The sequence below is a fragment of the Misgurnus anguillicaudatus genome, chromosome 23 (assembly GCF_027580225.2).
Source record: "Misgurnus anguillicaudatus chromosome 23, ASM2758022v2, whole genome shotgun sequence".
Taxonomy (NCBI): domain Eukaryota; kingdom Metazoa; phylum Chordata; class Actinopteri; order Cypriniformes; family Cobitidae; genus Misgurnus; species Misgurnus anguillicaudatus.
In genome coordinates this window covers 20,446,622-20,462,500 of record NC_073359.2, presented here as the reverse complement: position 1 = coordinate 20,462,500, position 15,879 = coordinate 20,446,622, and the positions used below count along the sequence as shown (strand labels likewise).

The 15,879-nt window shown below is 37.9% G+C and overlaps 1 protein-coding gene across 2 annotated transcripts in view; it reads right to left on the bottom strand.

The window, feature by feature from the left end:
- The window catches only part of rabgap1l (RAB GTPase activating protein 1-like), a 132,210-nt gene that overhangs the window by 25,345 nt on the left and 90,986 nt on the right, over positions 1 to 15,879 (bottom strand). For both annotated transcript variants that reach the window (XM_073862236.1, XM_073862235.1), the window contains 4 exons: positions 12,120 to 12,233; positions 9,582 to 9,656; positions 7,523 to 7,648; positions 5,520 to 5,663 (listed from right to left, as the gene is read on the bottom strand). In XM_073862236.1, coding sequence (XP_073718337.1) covers positions 5,520 to 5,663; positions 7,523 to 7,648; positions 9,582 to 9,656; positions 12,120 to 12,233 — 459 coding nt within the window. The remainder of the gene's footprint in view (positions 1 to 5,519; positions 5,664 to 7,522; positions 7,649 to 9,581; positions 9,657 to 12,119; positions 12,234 to 15,879) is intronic.

Here is a 15,879-nt window from a genome sequence, read left to right as displayed (position 1 = left end):
GTGTTTGTGTGTCAGAGGGGAGCAGGTGGCTTCACAGAAGCGATGCTGAAGTCAGCTCCACATGGAAACACCCGTCTCGAGCATCGCTTAGACAACCCGCTCACATGGCAACACGGGGCTAAAAATATCCTGCGTTCTCTATTAATAACAGACGGCAGGGACTATAGCTTCCTGATAGCCTCTAGATGGCGCTAGGGGGTTAAATGGAATATTCAGGAGCTGTGTGTGTTTTTGGAGGATAAGACTTAAAGTTTCCGGCATTGACTGCCGTTGTGCATTATTTTATTTTTATTAGGAATTTGGGAGAAATGTTGTTCGTAGTTGAAGATATTCTTATAATTTTACTTAAACACAAAGACAGGGTTTATCCTGTTTGAGCTGCCTAAATTAAAAAACACCTTCCAATGACTCATCTCACCGTATATCAGTGCCATTGTTTTGTCTTAAGATGCACACCAGTATTGTTTTTTGTAAAAAAAAAACTACTTAAATGTCCTTATATAACAAAGGCCATATCCTGGATTAATCTAAACCCTGTCTGGGAAACTGACCCATACTGTTTCTTTAAATAGAACATTTAGAAAAACTAAAAATAATCTTAAAGTGGTCTCTTAATTTTTCCTGCAGCTGTACATATACATTTATAATAAAGGCCTCATACAGGACAGTTTGTGTGTCCAGTGCACTTACTATTATTTTATGTAAAAATTGTGCTGGGCAAAGATTAATCGCGATTAATCGCATACAAAATAAAAGTGATTTTTTGCATAATATATGTGCGTGTACTGTGTCTAATAATTGTGTATATTTAACCACACACACATTCATATATTCATTACAGAATTGTTTTACTTATATATAATTGTTTTTAAATTATTTTTAATATAGAATATATAAAAATATAAATAAATATATATAAACATGTAAATGTTTCTTAAATACATACATGAATGTGTGTGTATTTATTTATACATATTACACACAGCACATACTTATATATTATGCCAAAAAAACTTTTTATTTTGTATGCGATTAATCGCGATTAATCTTTGCCCAGCACTAATCTATTTTCTTTAAATGGCACGGAAAGTTAAAAGTATTAGGTCTATTCCACCAAATCTGTAACATTTCTGTCCCCAGGACATTATATGTATAACAATGCAAAAATAAAACGACTCTAAAATACATTTTATTATTAATCAATAAAAACTAGCTAGAACTTAAAAAAAAGTGTTTTATTTATTATCTGTCCCACTGTCTAACTCTATACTTCACCTTTAAATATAAAAGATAAAATTCTTCAAATCTTCATGTTTTGCATTTTTGTGTGGCATTATACCCCACTTTTGCTGTAAGTATTTTTATGATTAAAAAATTATTATATTTTAGATAAAATACACATTTTAGTTTTTCGATCAGTCCTGTTTTTCCAAAACATTTTCCCCTTTAAAAAACTAGGGAATATTCTCTCAAGACACATTTTCAACAGGAAGTTGCATCATTTGGATCTTCTGAAGGCCATGAGAAGACCAAAAGTTAATTTTCTCACTTTCTTTTCTGTATATTTTATAATATTGTAGCTATGATTAAAAATGTCAATCTTGATGTACAGTATTGTCCTGTTACCTATATTATTTCTTTGATATTGTCTGTTTATTTAAAAAATACTAATTTTTGGTAAATCACTAGAATTTGCTTAGTGACGTGCATGTGTGCCTAGTGTTTATACTATTAGCACATATTTCATGCAGTTATATTTCATGTATTTGCTAAATCTATGCTAAACACCTAATCCTGTTACTGAGATGCATCCATCTTCCATTAACTAATTTGCCGCCTGCCTTTTTTAAAATTTTCACAAAAGTTTAATAAAATGCATTCCAGAAAATTTTTCTTCTAAAAATTTATAAACCTACAAATATATTTTAAAAAACGAACAGACATTCTGCTTTCAAACAAACAAACAAACAAACAAACAAAACGGGACAAAGTTTCAACCTATCTATATTTTTTTCTCTGCTTATAAACTCTTAAATATGGTCTTTAAAAAAATTGTTTTAGCAAAAAGCTGAAATAAGGAATTTAGTTAGAAATCAGATTCAGAACAATTATCAAAACACACACAGAGTTTAAAATTAGTAAAAAAAAATAGTGTTTCAGTTTTTTATAAATTGGGTTTGATGTATATGAAGTTACCGTTTTATAAAAGCAATAAGCCCTGCGAAGCAGTAGTGTTACAGTGTATTTTATAACAGCTAAGGGGCGTTGTTAGGCACGACGCAAAGCGGAGTAAGATGCACTGGTAACCCACTGCTTCTTGGGGCTTATTGCTTTATTTTATTAGGTTCACTGTTCAAAAAAAGACAAAAACGAACTCAATTTTGATGAGTTACAACATGCAAATGGCATGATTTGTATAAACAGCTCTCTCTGTATGAATGGTCCCTAACGACGATTTTTTCCATAAAGGTGAACCTATAGACCCCTTCACGGTTCACGTCACAGGCTGTTCCTACTGCGCATGTCGGGGTCAGAAAAGTCATTACAGCAGATTGAGTTGCGTATTATTCGGTATCGTCAAAAATGCCTACTTACGTCGTGGGCTGTGAAAATCGCACCAGGTCTTCCGTTAAGTTTTCGCGATTCATGCAGAATCGCAAAAACAAAAAAATACAACATCTGCGTCTGCAAGCAATTAACGTGCAAGACTGGGACAATGCAAAGATCAAAGAGGCTTGTGTTTGTAGTGCTCACTTCATTTGAGGTAAGTCATCATTTTTCAGCACTGTTAGATTCAATTATAAAGCCTAAATGGTATGAACAGTTCGACCCCGTGCTGCGCGCGCACCCGATAATCATTCAATGTTTACAAACCTTGAAGGGGTCTATAGATGGAAATGGAGAGAGAGGGTCCTGCATGGATCTAACAGATTCTCATCATGCAACTCATTGACTGAAACAGGCTGGGGAAACTTTTAATTGTACTGCCTCGGGCTACCACAGACGCTGAATGAAAGCAAAAGATGTGAAAAAAATAACAGGAAAAACTCTCAGAGGAGTAGAGAGGTCAAAGCAGTTCTTTCGAAAGACATGAAGCCCATTTCTAAGAAGTCAAAGAGGGTTGCTTTGGGAAATCAAAAAGATATCATGAAGTTTAGAAGCTATTGAACTTTTTTGTGAGTTTTATGTTATATTCTGACCCAAACAACTTCACATTATCGTAAATAATAAAACTTGGGTTGTTAAACCACATTAATTTGCTGTGTTGGCCATTTTTTTTGTTATGCCGTGTCATAGTCTTGAGAACATGATAAAGTGATAGTTCCTTACATTAAGATCTTTTCATTGTCTGTTTCATCTGTTTAATTGCTTTCATTGTCATGCGACCATATGATCTGAACAACTGCGGCCATACAATACAATTAAATCATGAGGAATACATTTCTTGATACCTAAATCACTAAAAGAGCTGACCGGTTTATAGATTTTAATATTTTTATTAATATTTTGCAAGTCCTTAACTCACATGGCCCCTTGAGATAGTAGTGTCCATCAAATGCACACTTAAAAATCTATCTGAAAGTAGTAGGTACTTTTTTCAATTTGGGTGCATACTACTTGTCTTGCATACTCACTTTTGCCTACTATATAGTATGAAAGTTGTCGTTTTTAGACACAGCATTGGTTTAGATTCATGTCGCATTGCGCTAGATTGTCCCGCGAAATCTCGAAATTCTGCCCAAGTGGTTGGCCGTGACTTTTGACAGCTCATGCAGCACTTCACTCTTAAGCCGGAAGTGTACGCGAACGTACGCGCACGGTCGAATGCACCGCCTTGCAAACTATAGTTTATTTGACTCATACGTGTACACAGATGTTCTACGCATGCGCATTGCAACAAAATGCAATGCATCTCCTGGGCTACATACAGCATTCTCCTGTATGCAAAAAATGCGCATGCGCAATCTATGCGTCCAAGGTATATACTGTTACAAAAATCCGGCGTACAGTGTGCATGTACTTTCTAATAACGCGGACCCTTGCATATGCGTATAAACCATAGACTGCAAAAAATATGGACGTAGTGGCCGTGACGTCACTCATACGTTTGTGAAGAGCTTAGTAACTAAACCCTAAACCAACTTTTTTTAGTTAAAGATCTGTAAGAATGATGCTTTATTAGTGCTGTTCATTCATTTTAGTAAGTTTTTTGACATTTCGATATAAAGTGTTTCAATACTACAATATATGGTGTAAAAACGTCTGAGTGTTGCCCTCTTCAGGTTGAACGGTGGCTACTGCAGTTGAATTTTCCTATTGGATGTTGGGTCTAAAAAATAACTTGTGATGTAAGCAGGTTCAAGCTCACCACGCCCTTGTTACGATCTCACTACACACTTAGTTTGTCTCCTCTATCTCCGTTGGAATCTGCCCACTTTTCTTGCATTTTTCAAATATTGCCAGTGGGTGGAGTCAGGCTCTGACCAGGGGTTTAGTTACGCTTTAAAGCCAATAGTAGGCGGTGCCTGCCGTCACCATCTTGGCCGCGTGTCACCGCGCATCATTCGTGGATAACCGAAAATGGGTAAAACGGTGGAATGTGGGTGAAGCTAAGGTGGCTGGTTGCTGAAACCACACCCACCTAGCTCGACTCTAGTGACAGCAGTGGCTGTTCACCCGTCACTCAAGTGGCCAAGCCCTTAATTATGCAGAACTTTAAGGCTTAATATAATTTAAACAAATGAGGTGCAAAAAAATTATTCCCATTTATAGCAAAATTCGCCATATAGACCAAAAACACTTTTTGTACCAGGCTGTAAACATATTATTTTCTACTGTAAAGTTGGGCATTTTAACATGAGGGTTTATCAGAATTGACTACCTTTTAGAGCCAACATCTAGTGGCGAGTTGATGAATTGCAGTTTAAGTCACTTCCGTATTTCTGTTTCATCAGAAAGATCGGAAGGTTGTCCCTCTGTAAAAACTTAACTCTTTCACCGCCAGCATTTTTCATGATTTTCACAAAAGTTTAATGCCTTCCAGAAAATGCTCTTTTTTAAACATACAATATATGAAATAAAAGAACAGAGTCTGCTTTCAAACAAAAAAATCTGTTTCATCCTACCTTCATGTGTTCTGTTTTTATCACCTCTCAAATATGTGAGGTTTCATCAAAAACACAAAATTTTGAGCAAAAAGCTGAGATAATTCCATTTTTGTAAAGGACTTTTGATAGAGATCAGATGCAGATCGATCTTTAAAACATACACGGACATACAGCTGTTTGCCCTAAGGCAATACTTCCGGTTTTATAAGTTGCGGAAGTATCCACCTGGTGGATAATAGCGGTATTGCAGATTGACGAGATAACTCGTCAATGGCGGGGAAAGAGTTCACTATACTTCTAGCTTTAGCGTTGAGTACAACAATACTTGACTTTAGAAACTTCACATAGCGTCCGTCTCGCTAGGACATGGCATTCCTGTGATTATGTGATTATCTGAGGAAGAAGCGTCACCTCGTACAGAAGCAGATCGGTGATATGGAAGACCATGCAGAGAGGAAACTTGGCGGTAAAGAGCGTTAAGAACCACTGGGATGCGTACATATGGGCCTCCAGATTCAGGTCCTGGAAGTGAGACCACAGGTCTGGCAACTGCTCCTGATGGGGAAAAGAAGTGAGAAAGGGTAAACAAACAAGAAAATCATCTAAGAATGAGAAATGAACCATTAAATATTTAATTTTTTCAAGTTTTATGTTTAAATAGAAGAAAAATACTAAACAATTTTTCGAGAATGCATCTATAGACTTATAAAAGGAAAACAATTTATATTTTTTCTTTATTCTTTAACTTTCTAAAAAGCTGCATATTATTAAGTTTCATATCTATATTAAATATTTACATTACATTTGCATTCATTCATTCGTCAGATCCTAGCCGAAGGTTTCATATATGTTCGCTGTTCAAATTCTTAAACTTACGATTGAGCAAAAGTGACTCTACACTCACCTAAAGGATTATTAGGAACACCATACTAATACTATGTTTGACCCCCTTTCGCCTTCAAAACTGCCTTAATTCTACGTGGCATTGATTCAACAAGGTGCTGAAAGCATTCTTTAGAAATGTTGGCCCATATTGATAGGATAGCATCTTGCAGTTGATGGAGATTTGTGGGATGCACATCCCGTTCACCACATCCCAAAGATACTCTATTGGGTTGAGATCTGGTGACTGTGGGGGCCATTTTAGTACAGTGAACTCATTGCCATGTTTAAGAAACTAATTTGAAATTATTTGAGCTTTGTGACATGGTGCATTATCCTCCTGGAAGTAGCCATCAGAGGATGGTCATAAAGGGATGGATATGGTCAGAAACAATGCTCAGGTAGGCCGTGGCATTTAAACGATGCCCAATTGGCACTAAGGGGCACCACTGCACTAATGAGAAATTGAACAGGTGTTCCTAATAATCCTTTAGGTGAGTGTATATGATTAAAAATAAAAAATCACTATGGGGTGGTTTATCGTACAGGGATTAGCTTAAGCCAGGACTAGGCCTTAGTTTCATTAGAAAATTAACAAACATGTCTTACTAAAAACATTACTTGGGTGCATTCTGAAGCAAAACAAAAGGCACTGATGTATTTTAAGATATGTTAATGCAAGTTGTTTTCAGTTTGGACAGCTCTTACATTTAGTTAAGTCTAGGACTAGTCTAATCCCTGTTCGGGAAATCGCCCCTATATGTTTAAAAAGCACATTTGATCAGCATCTGTAGTCGTGCAGCACAAAAAAGTATGCGGCCTGTAAAACTTTTGATTTGATCCGTGCAAGTGTTAGGTTAAAGCAACACTATGTAGTTTCCATGTAAAAATGACTTACAGCTCCCCCATGTGGTTGAAAAGCGCAACAGTGCCTGGTATCAGACTCTCTTCTGCAGGCAGGGGGAGGGGCGGGGCTGTGTGCTCTACCCTCCACCGCCACTTTCAGACTGTGCTTGTAGCAGCTAGGAGGCTGCTCAGGTTGCAGCAACAGTACAATTTGTCCAGTTAAAAGTTGTTCTATCACTGAAATAATTTTAGAGACATTATTTAAAGGTAAAAAAACTACATAGTGTTGCTTTAAGAAGAGGGAGCTTGGTGTCACACAGCACAACTTCCATGTCGCACAAGCGTTACCGACGCCGATCGATGCTAACGCTCTTGCTGTGGGGGCGCCGTTAATGTTAACCAGATTTAGTTTAGTGCTGAAAGGCGATTACTTCGAATCAAATTAAATTTCAGCAGAAAATTAAAACCCATTTACCAGGAGATTGGGTCTAACAGCTTACAAGAGGATCGCTTAAACTCGCCGAGGCCATTACATACACAGCTTGTCGGCACTCACGAGGGGTTCATGAGATGCGTATGTGATACTTCGATAGTAGAGTCAGGAGTTGAACATACACATGCAGAGACACATGAGGGTGTTTTTATAATGCACACATGCATACGGACATAAACTCAAAAGGCCAAACCTGCAGCAGACGCTCCAGCTGGTAGAACTTGCAGTGAAGATCTTCAAAGTTGTTTTTGTAGAGCTCTCGAAGGCCGTAGGTGTACATGATCTTCACCAGCACGCAGAAGGCTTGTTCCTCGGGCATCTGCAAAGAAACCGACAGATTTTACAGCTGGTACAGCCATGCTTTTGCTTAAAATGCAATTGCTTTCGTTCTTAATTATAGGCCACCATATTAAGTGCTGTTGTCTTTGATGTGATCTCTGATGTCACACAAAGAGTGGTGTGATGTCTTCCTGCCTGTCTGCAGCAGCGACGGTATCGGTGAGGGAGTGTGTGTTTGTGTTTTTGAGACGGAGAAAGAGCCGGGTATTAAATCACGCAGACAGCGCGTGTGTCCGGAGCTGAATGGGCTCCTGCAGGTAGACGGCTGGGTCATTAATATTCTTGACAGCTCCTGAGCTTCCCAGGCAAGGCCACGGGAAAGACACTTACACTACATTATAGAAATCCCCAAGCGTGCTCTAATATGAATCCCTTTATAAGCAGCCATCGTTGAAATATTGCACAAACTCAATTTTATACAACGCTCGTAATGTGTAATTAATGGAATTAACTATTTCATCATTCATGTCCCTTCCTTACTGCCAGTTTTCTTCCCTCTTTGTGGTCCTTGCTGTAACGTCAGAAAGTTACCTTAAAAATGCCATGTGTTCCAGATCCAATACCCTCAAATTCAAGGACTAAATGTGGGGATACATTTCAAGTGAGAGCACATCGTGTTACCTTTTAAGATACATTGTTACAGTTCCCTTTTGAGGGAACTCGTGCTGCGTCACTGCGGTGACACTTTGGGGACGCCTCCAGGGGTAAGTGCGTCTGAATGTCTATATCAAATTCAACCAATTAGGCTTAACGACAAATACAAGGTGACGGAGGAGCCAGGAAGTATATCGCTATCTGAAATATTGCCAAAGATGGCATTACAGGGACACAGGAAGTATGGCAAGGAAGACGCAGCGTCTCGTTCCCTTTTCATGGAACAACAGTTAGATACGTAACCCGAGACGTTTTCATGTGTCAAACACAACTATGCAAAAAAAGCATTTTGGTATGAATCAACATTCGCATACAGAAGATATAAGCATTTAAAGCGAACAGTTTAGCACGTGTGCTTAAAAAGTCTAGACACTACACAGGGAATAATATGGAGTTATTTTCCAGAAAGCTTTTTGCATAAAATAGATTCAAGCACTTTCAATGACCTGTATCTATGTATGTATATTTTCAAAAACTTCACAGGGCCTTGAATCCCCCCCTCAGATTCACAAACTTTCAAGGATTTCAAGGACCCGTGGGAACCCTGGATATGATAAGAACTGGGTTTTGACCCATTCTGCAATGTAAAACATTCAGGGTTACCATTTTAAACTCAGCGTTGGGTCAAACCCAACCCACTGGGTTGAAATTTAACCTATGCTGGGTTGTGTCAACCCACTTTTGGGTCAAATGTGACCCTGTACCACAAAACCAATCATAAGGGTCAATTTTGGAAATTGAGATTTATATATCCCCTAAAGGTTGAATGAATAAGCTTTCCATTGATGTATGGTTTGTTAGGATAGGGCAACATTTGGATACAACTATTTGAAAATCTGTAATCTGAGGGTGCAAAAAAATTAAATATTGAGAAAATCGCCTTTAATGTTGTCCAAATGAAGTCCTAAGCATCACATAATACTGATGATAAATACATTTTTATATATTTACGATAGATTTACTAAATATCTTTATGGAACATGATCTTTACACAATATAATAATGACTTTTTGGCTTAAAAAAATCTATAATTTTGACCACAACAATGTATTGTTGGCTAATGTTGCTACAAATACACCCGTGCTACTTATGTCTGGTTTTGTGGTCCAGGGTCACACATATAAAAGTTTTTGTGTTTATTTAACCCAAATGGCTGAATTTGTGCCTTTTTTAAACCAACAATGGGTTAAAAATAACGCAGCATTTTTTGCGTCCTTTATTCTGTGATAAATTTCAAATCAGTCTTGCATAATACTCACATGTAAAAGTAAAACAGCCGCCAGAAATGACTGACCCTGGCAATAGCCAATCTCTTCATCGTACACAGAGTATGCCTGTAAAAAAATTGCAGTTTAGACGATGTTAACTAAGATACAGCTTTTATTCAAAAGACAACATCAGATCAACACTGACAATACTGAGTAGATGTTACTTGAAAAGAAATGTTTTTCTCAAATCTCTGAAACTGTTTTTGTCGTTAATGTAACCGACCAGTAATATCATAGCATGTGTAACCTATCACATCCAATCAAATCCTGCAGCACCAGCACAATCTCACAGGTGTCTAATGCTGCGTTCAGACAAGCTGCGGTAAAGGCGTCAAGCGCGAGTGATTTCAATGTTAAAGAGTAACTAAACCCTAAACCAACTTTTTTTAGTTAATGATCTGTAAGAATGATGCTTTATTACTGCTGTTCATTGATTTTAGTAAGTTTTTTGACATATATGACATATATTTTATATAATATATGGTGTAAAAACGTCTTAGTGCTGCCCTCTTCAGGTTGAACGGTGGCTACTGCAGTTGAATTTTCCTATTGGATGTTGGGTAACTCATGACGTGAGCAGGTTCAAGCTCACCACGCCCTTGTTACGATCTCACCACACACTTTGTACGAGCTTAGTTCGTCCGCTCTATCTCCGTTGGGATCTGCCCACTTTTCTTGCATTTTTCAAATATTAACAGTGGGCGGAGTCAGGCTCTGACCAGGGGTTTAGTTACGCTTTAAGTCAATGTAAAGAAGCGTTGATGCGCGTCTGGAGGTCTCGCGGCGAATGGCGCAAATTCAGCGTTGCCGCGACAAACGCGCAAGTTGAAAAATTTGAACTTTGGCAGAAAAACGCACCACGTTTACCAATCAGGAGCTTGCTCTAGTAATGACGTGTTTACAGGAAGCGAGCGGAGTCGCAGAAGCCCCTTCTATGACGCAAATTTCCTTGTTAATGTCTCAATAGTCCCTTTCACACATACAGTCTTTACTGGTAATTTACTGGTAAATTGCAGTTAACATGTCATGTGTGAACAGAACCTTTCCGGTAAATCAGTGCTCCCAATTTACTAGTAAGACAGGTTGTAAGATTCCCAGTAATTTCCCGGGGTGCTATGTGTGAACGAAAAATATAGGATTACCGGCATTTAGAATGATCGACGTCAGACCGCGCTGACAGATCGGGCCAATCAGAAAGTTTTTTATACAGGTGACGCGTTTACCCCCGAACTGTTTACGGACGTTTCCACACACATGCTGCTAAAAGTCGAACACAACTGAAGTTAACATCCACATTTCTTCACCAAAGTTGTTTAAAACAACTCACCGTCTATTTGCCATATTGCCGACGTCCTTAGCACACCATCTGTGGAGCCTAATGTGCACACGCAGGTTGACGCTGCCTTACGCAATTTGTTTGGTCACGAGCCACAGATGTGAAAACAACAAAATATGGACCGACGATATTAAGTCATAACCCGCCATTGTTTACAAATACGACACGGAGCTCGCCGGCCGCGTGCCACAGGTAACTTCCGCTTTCTCTCCAAGTTTACCGGTATTTTGATACTGATGTGTGAATGATGTCTTGCTGGTAAAAAGACGGAACGTCACTGCATGTGTGAACAGCACATTTTTGTATTTACTGGTAAATTCATTCTGGTAAATTCATGGTAATTTACCAGAATTACTGTGTGAAAGAGGCTAATGGCTAGAATTTGTCTGCATTATTTCCTGCTAAATATCAATTCAGTCCAGATCTTCGTGGAGTTAGTGTCAAATGCATGTCGTTTTAAAGTGAAGTACGATCTTTCTGTTGGTAAATGTTCACAGCAATGTGTCGATCAAAACTGTGAGGTATCCTCTTAAGGATTAGTTGGATTGAAGGTCCATTGCGCTGCTGCTTAGGAGTCTTTTAATCTGCCTTTGCCAATCAGCTGATGGAGAAGGTCTTAAGACTCCTCACAAACGCGATTTACCCTCCATCCCTTTCTACTCCATCACCTGCTTTCCTCCCGTTTCCATATAATATACGGTTTTGTTTATGCGGGAAAACAGATTTGCAAATGCATATTAGTATATGATAAGGTTTTCTAAGGTATGATGTGTAACCCTGCCTGTGCAAACCCATCTAAAGTCATTTTTTTGTGATTTATTACATAAAATCATCCTACGTAATGCAAAGATCATTCAGTAAAAATACAACCTTGATATCTTAAATATTGACTGAATAAGAACTTGAAATCAAACTTTGATGTTCCAAATCTAATAATTCGATTATAAGACTTTAACCTGGATTATAATTCAGTGTTTACAGTTGGCAAGCAATGCAATCATAGATCTCACAAACACACATTTGCAACAAATAATAGGAGGCATGGTGAGTACAGCAAATGAGTTGGATATATGCAAAGGCCTTAAGAATAACAGCAAAAGGTCAGTGGATTGAGATGATGCAGCGACATTGAATGCTTGTTAGCAGACGGCAAGAATGAGTCACAGTCGGAGGCAGCACAGCATTCGGCTCACCTTGCAGATCTTGTAGAGGGAGTCTTGTCCATCACCACCTGAGTCCTTGAAGTAGTCGTGAGCGGGGAAGGTGCGATGGATGTCTCTAGTGATGACCGTCTCCTGGGCGGAGTCCTAGATTGTGACAAAATGAACATTTGGGGTTTGCACAATGAGCCACAAAATTTAAGGTGATTCATATTTGTGTCTAAAACAGTATGGGATGAAGCAATGTTTTACTAATATGCATAAACATCATTTACTTGTACATACATGTAACTCACATGTTATTGTAGCACAGTTTGTGCTGAATAAAGTGTTTTGTGTTATGAAGGGAATTATTGACTATGGGCCGCTGAATTATTCGAAAATAATGCACACGACACGAAGCACAAATTATTTTTTTCCAAATAATTCAAAGGATTGGAGTCAATTATTCCTCTTAATATACCACGATTACCATAAACATTGCTCTGTTGCCTATTTTTAAGACAATTACAAGGTTAGGTGTGCGGTTTACAGAAAAACAAATCAACACCCATTTCTCAACATTTCTCAACCAATCAGATTAAAGTATTCAACAGGCCCATGGTATAATAGCCAGTAATATGTTTTAAGCAACTAAAAAAAGACCAAATGAAAGTACATGCCCAACATTCTCCAGAGCCCCAAAACCCTCTTAGACCCCATAGGGTTAATACAGAAATATGGTTAGTCAAATAGGAGAAAAATGTCTGTGTTTATGCAATGATATAGTTCAGAGATACGATCAGACTGAAATGGAAATCCTCAAATACTAATCATACAGTACAAAGGTTATTATCTGTACACTTTGATCTCTATCCACATAAGCATTTTACAAGCTCCCACTTTCTGTATGGTTCTTTAACACAAGGCCGAGCTTGACTGAGGATAGCAAAAGAGCATAAATTGTGCATTTTGTCAAAAAGACAGCAAAGAGAGTACTCGAGTGCAGAAATAACTTTAAGTAAGTTAAGTGTTTACAGACCTCAGATAGATTAAGAAGCGCAGGGAAGCGTCTTACTCAGCACGCCGTTCTCTTTAAAGCTGAGCGGCAAATCAAATTAACAATTTAAATTCAGACCGTGCTCGAGACTCATGATGGACTGAAGCCTTTACCAGAGACAACACAGGTGTTTAAAAGATTCCACAAAAAAACCATTGTTGGTTCCTCAAAGAACCATTTTGTAATCTAAGGAACCTTTTTTACTCCACTTCAATGTTAAAGGATGTTAAAAAAATCTAGATCATTTACTCACCCCCATGTCATTCAAGAAATTAAGGGCGCACTATCCAAAGCCTGGTTCGTTTGACTAGTGTGATTGCTCTGTACTGCGCCCGGGCACGGTTTGATTAATTGCACCCTGGCCGGCTTGCAGAGGTGGGCTGGAGTGCGGTTCACTTGGACTCAATGTGATCACAAACCGCTTCAGAGTGCCTGTAAAAGGCGAGACGTCAATTGCCCGACCACTCACCTTTATCTGCATTTGTAAAAACGTTCTGATGCACGCAGTGGGGTTTACGTGAATGTCTGAGTTGCACACGCGACCAACTAAGCAATATGATGGCATATGTGAGGGCTGTGTGTCATTGCGCACCAAACGACTCAGAATAAAAAACACAGACTTAACATTACGATTGGCTACAGTTTTAAAGGCGGGGTGCATGATCTCTGACAGCCAATGTTGATATTTGAAATCATGTAAAAACACGCCCCTACCTCAATAGAATTTGGACCTTCTTTTGATAGACCCGCCCCACACATTCGCAACCAGTGATGGGCAGTAACGCGTTAGAAGTAATGCGTTACTGTAATCCGATTACTTTTTTCAAGTAACGAGTAAAGTAAGGGATTACAATTGCAGAAACTGTTCCTTTCCCGTAAGCAGGCTGCGTTACTGCGTTATTTAACCTTTATTTTGTTCCGTGAGACCCTCTCATGTCGTGACGCGAGTCGAGTGACAATGACGTACGAGCGCAGCGCCGTCAGTCAGTGTTGTGTAGTGTTGAACATGAAGAGACAACATGGAGCGCGAGAGAGAACAAGACTATGCAGCGTTTAATGCTTGGAAGTATCGACATTACTTTGAGTTTAACCCAGTTAAAGGTGACAAAACATCAGCGTCCGCTTTACACTCTGCGTGGAGATAAATCTTTTATTTACAGCGAAAACTTCCACCTCAAATCTGAGCAAACACCTAGCAAGCAGGTGTTGTACCGAAATCCGACTCCCCGGACAAATACAACCCCCTCGCGTGCACCTCAAATGTGAAACTTACTGAAAAAAAAAAAACTGAACCCCAGCTGACATGACCGCTGCGGCTCCATCTCATACACGTTCACGCGAAATCTGATGTAAACAACAGACTGTATATCTATATTTCATGGATTATACGCATTTATGGACAAAAATGGTCATTTGATGAACTCTATTAGAAGGTTTTTATGGGTTATTCACACTAGGGTTGGGCGATGTCCCCATAAATTGGCAGTTGACGATGGTTACGTAAACCATCGCGATGGACGATGATATCGTTAGGTGGGGGGGGTATTTTAATTTTTCGTTATTATTCGTTATTATATAATTATTATTCGTTATTTTACTTTATTACTTCCACTTAAGAAGAGTTGTGCACTTTTTAGTTTAATATATATTTTACATAAATACTATTCTGTACTTAAAATCTATAATTTTGTTATTTTACTATCCCAACTAATGTCTCTTTCCTATAGGTTGCACATAAGGGGAAAAAGTAGCTTTAATCCACTGAAGAAGAGTTGTGCACTTTTAAGCACTTTTTAATCTCTTTACATAAATATTTTTTTCTATTTAAAAGCTATAATTTCGTTATTTTACGAACCCAACGACTCCTCCGCGCTTTCCAAATTTTGCACGTAAATATCTGTGCATATGTGCCACCAGTACTCCGTCAGAGAGCGGGTCTTCAGCACCGCGGGGAGCAGCCAGCACTTCAATCCGCAGCTTATTAAAACTAGACAAAGTGAACAGGGCCAGACACATCGAAATTTAAACATGGTCTGTGTATGTAAATCCCGCGTTTCGGTCGGAGTGTTGTTCCCGTTTTATTGTTCTTGACGTTCGCTGAATTCTGGGTTTATATCCTAATCTGCCGCTTCAGTGCAGTATAGCCTCAATGTAACAATGAGCACGATCTCCCGAGACACTACAATAGGCTACTAATAAATGATTAATATGGGCTGTTTTCTTGTACAAAATTAATTATTTTAAGATAAATGTACAACATGTAAAAAGACAAGATTCTAGCAATGTCAAGATTAGGGATGGGCATTTTCCAGTAACTTACACTTACCAGTAATTTACTATTACTTTTAATATTTAATTTTTCGAATATTTAAGCTCTTAAAGAACGAATATTCGTTTATTTAAATTATGTTAATTAAGACATGCGTGTTTTGTATTTTTCATTTTGTCATAATTTCACAGAAGGCTTAATTAGGAAATATCCACAACAAGCTAAACTTATATTCCGTATGTGTATATATATAATATATATATATATATATATATATATATATATATATATATATATATATATATATATATATATATATATATATATATATATATATATATATATATATATATATATATATATATATATATATATATATGTATATGTATGTATTTTTAAGTTGAAAACATTGTAAAAAAATATATTTTATTTATATATATTTTAAATTCTTTTAAAAAAATATCCTACAGAAAAAAATGCGTTAA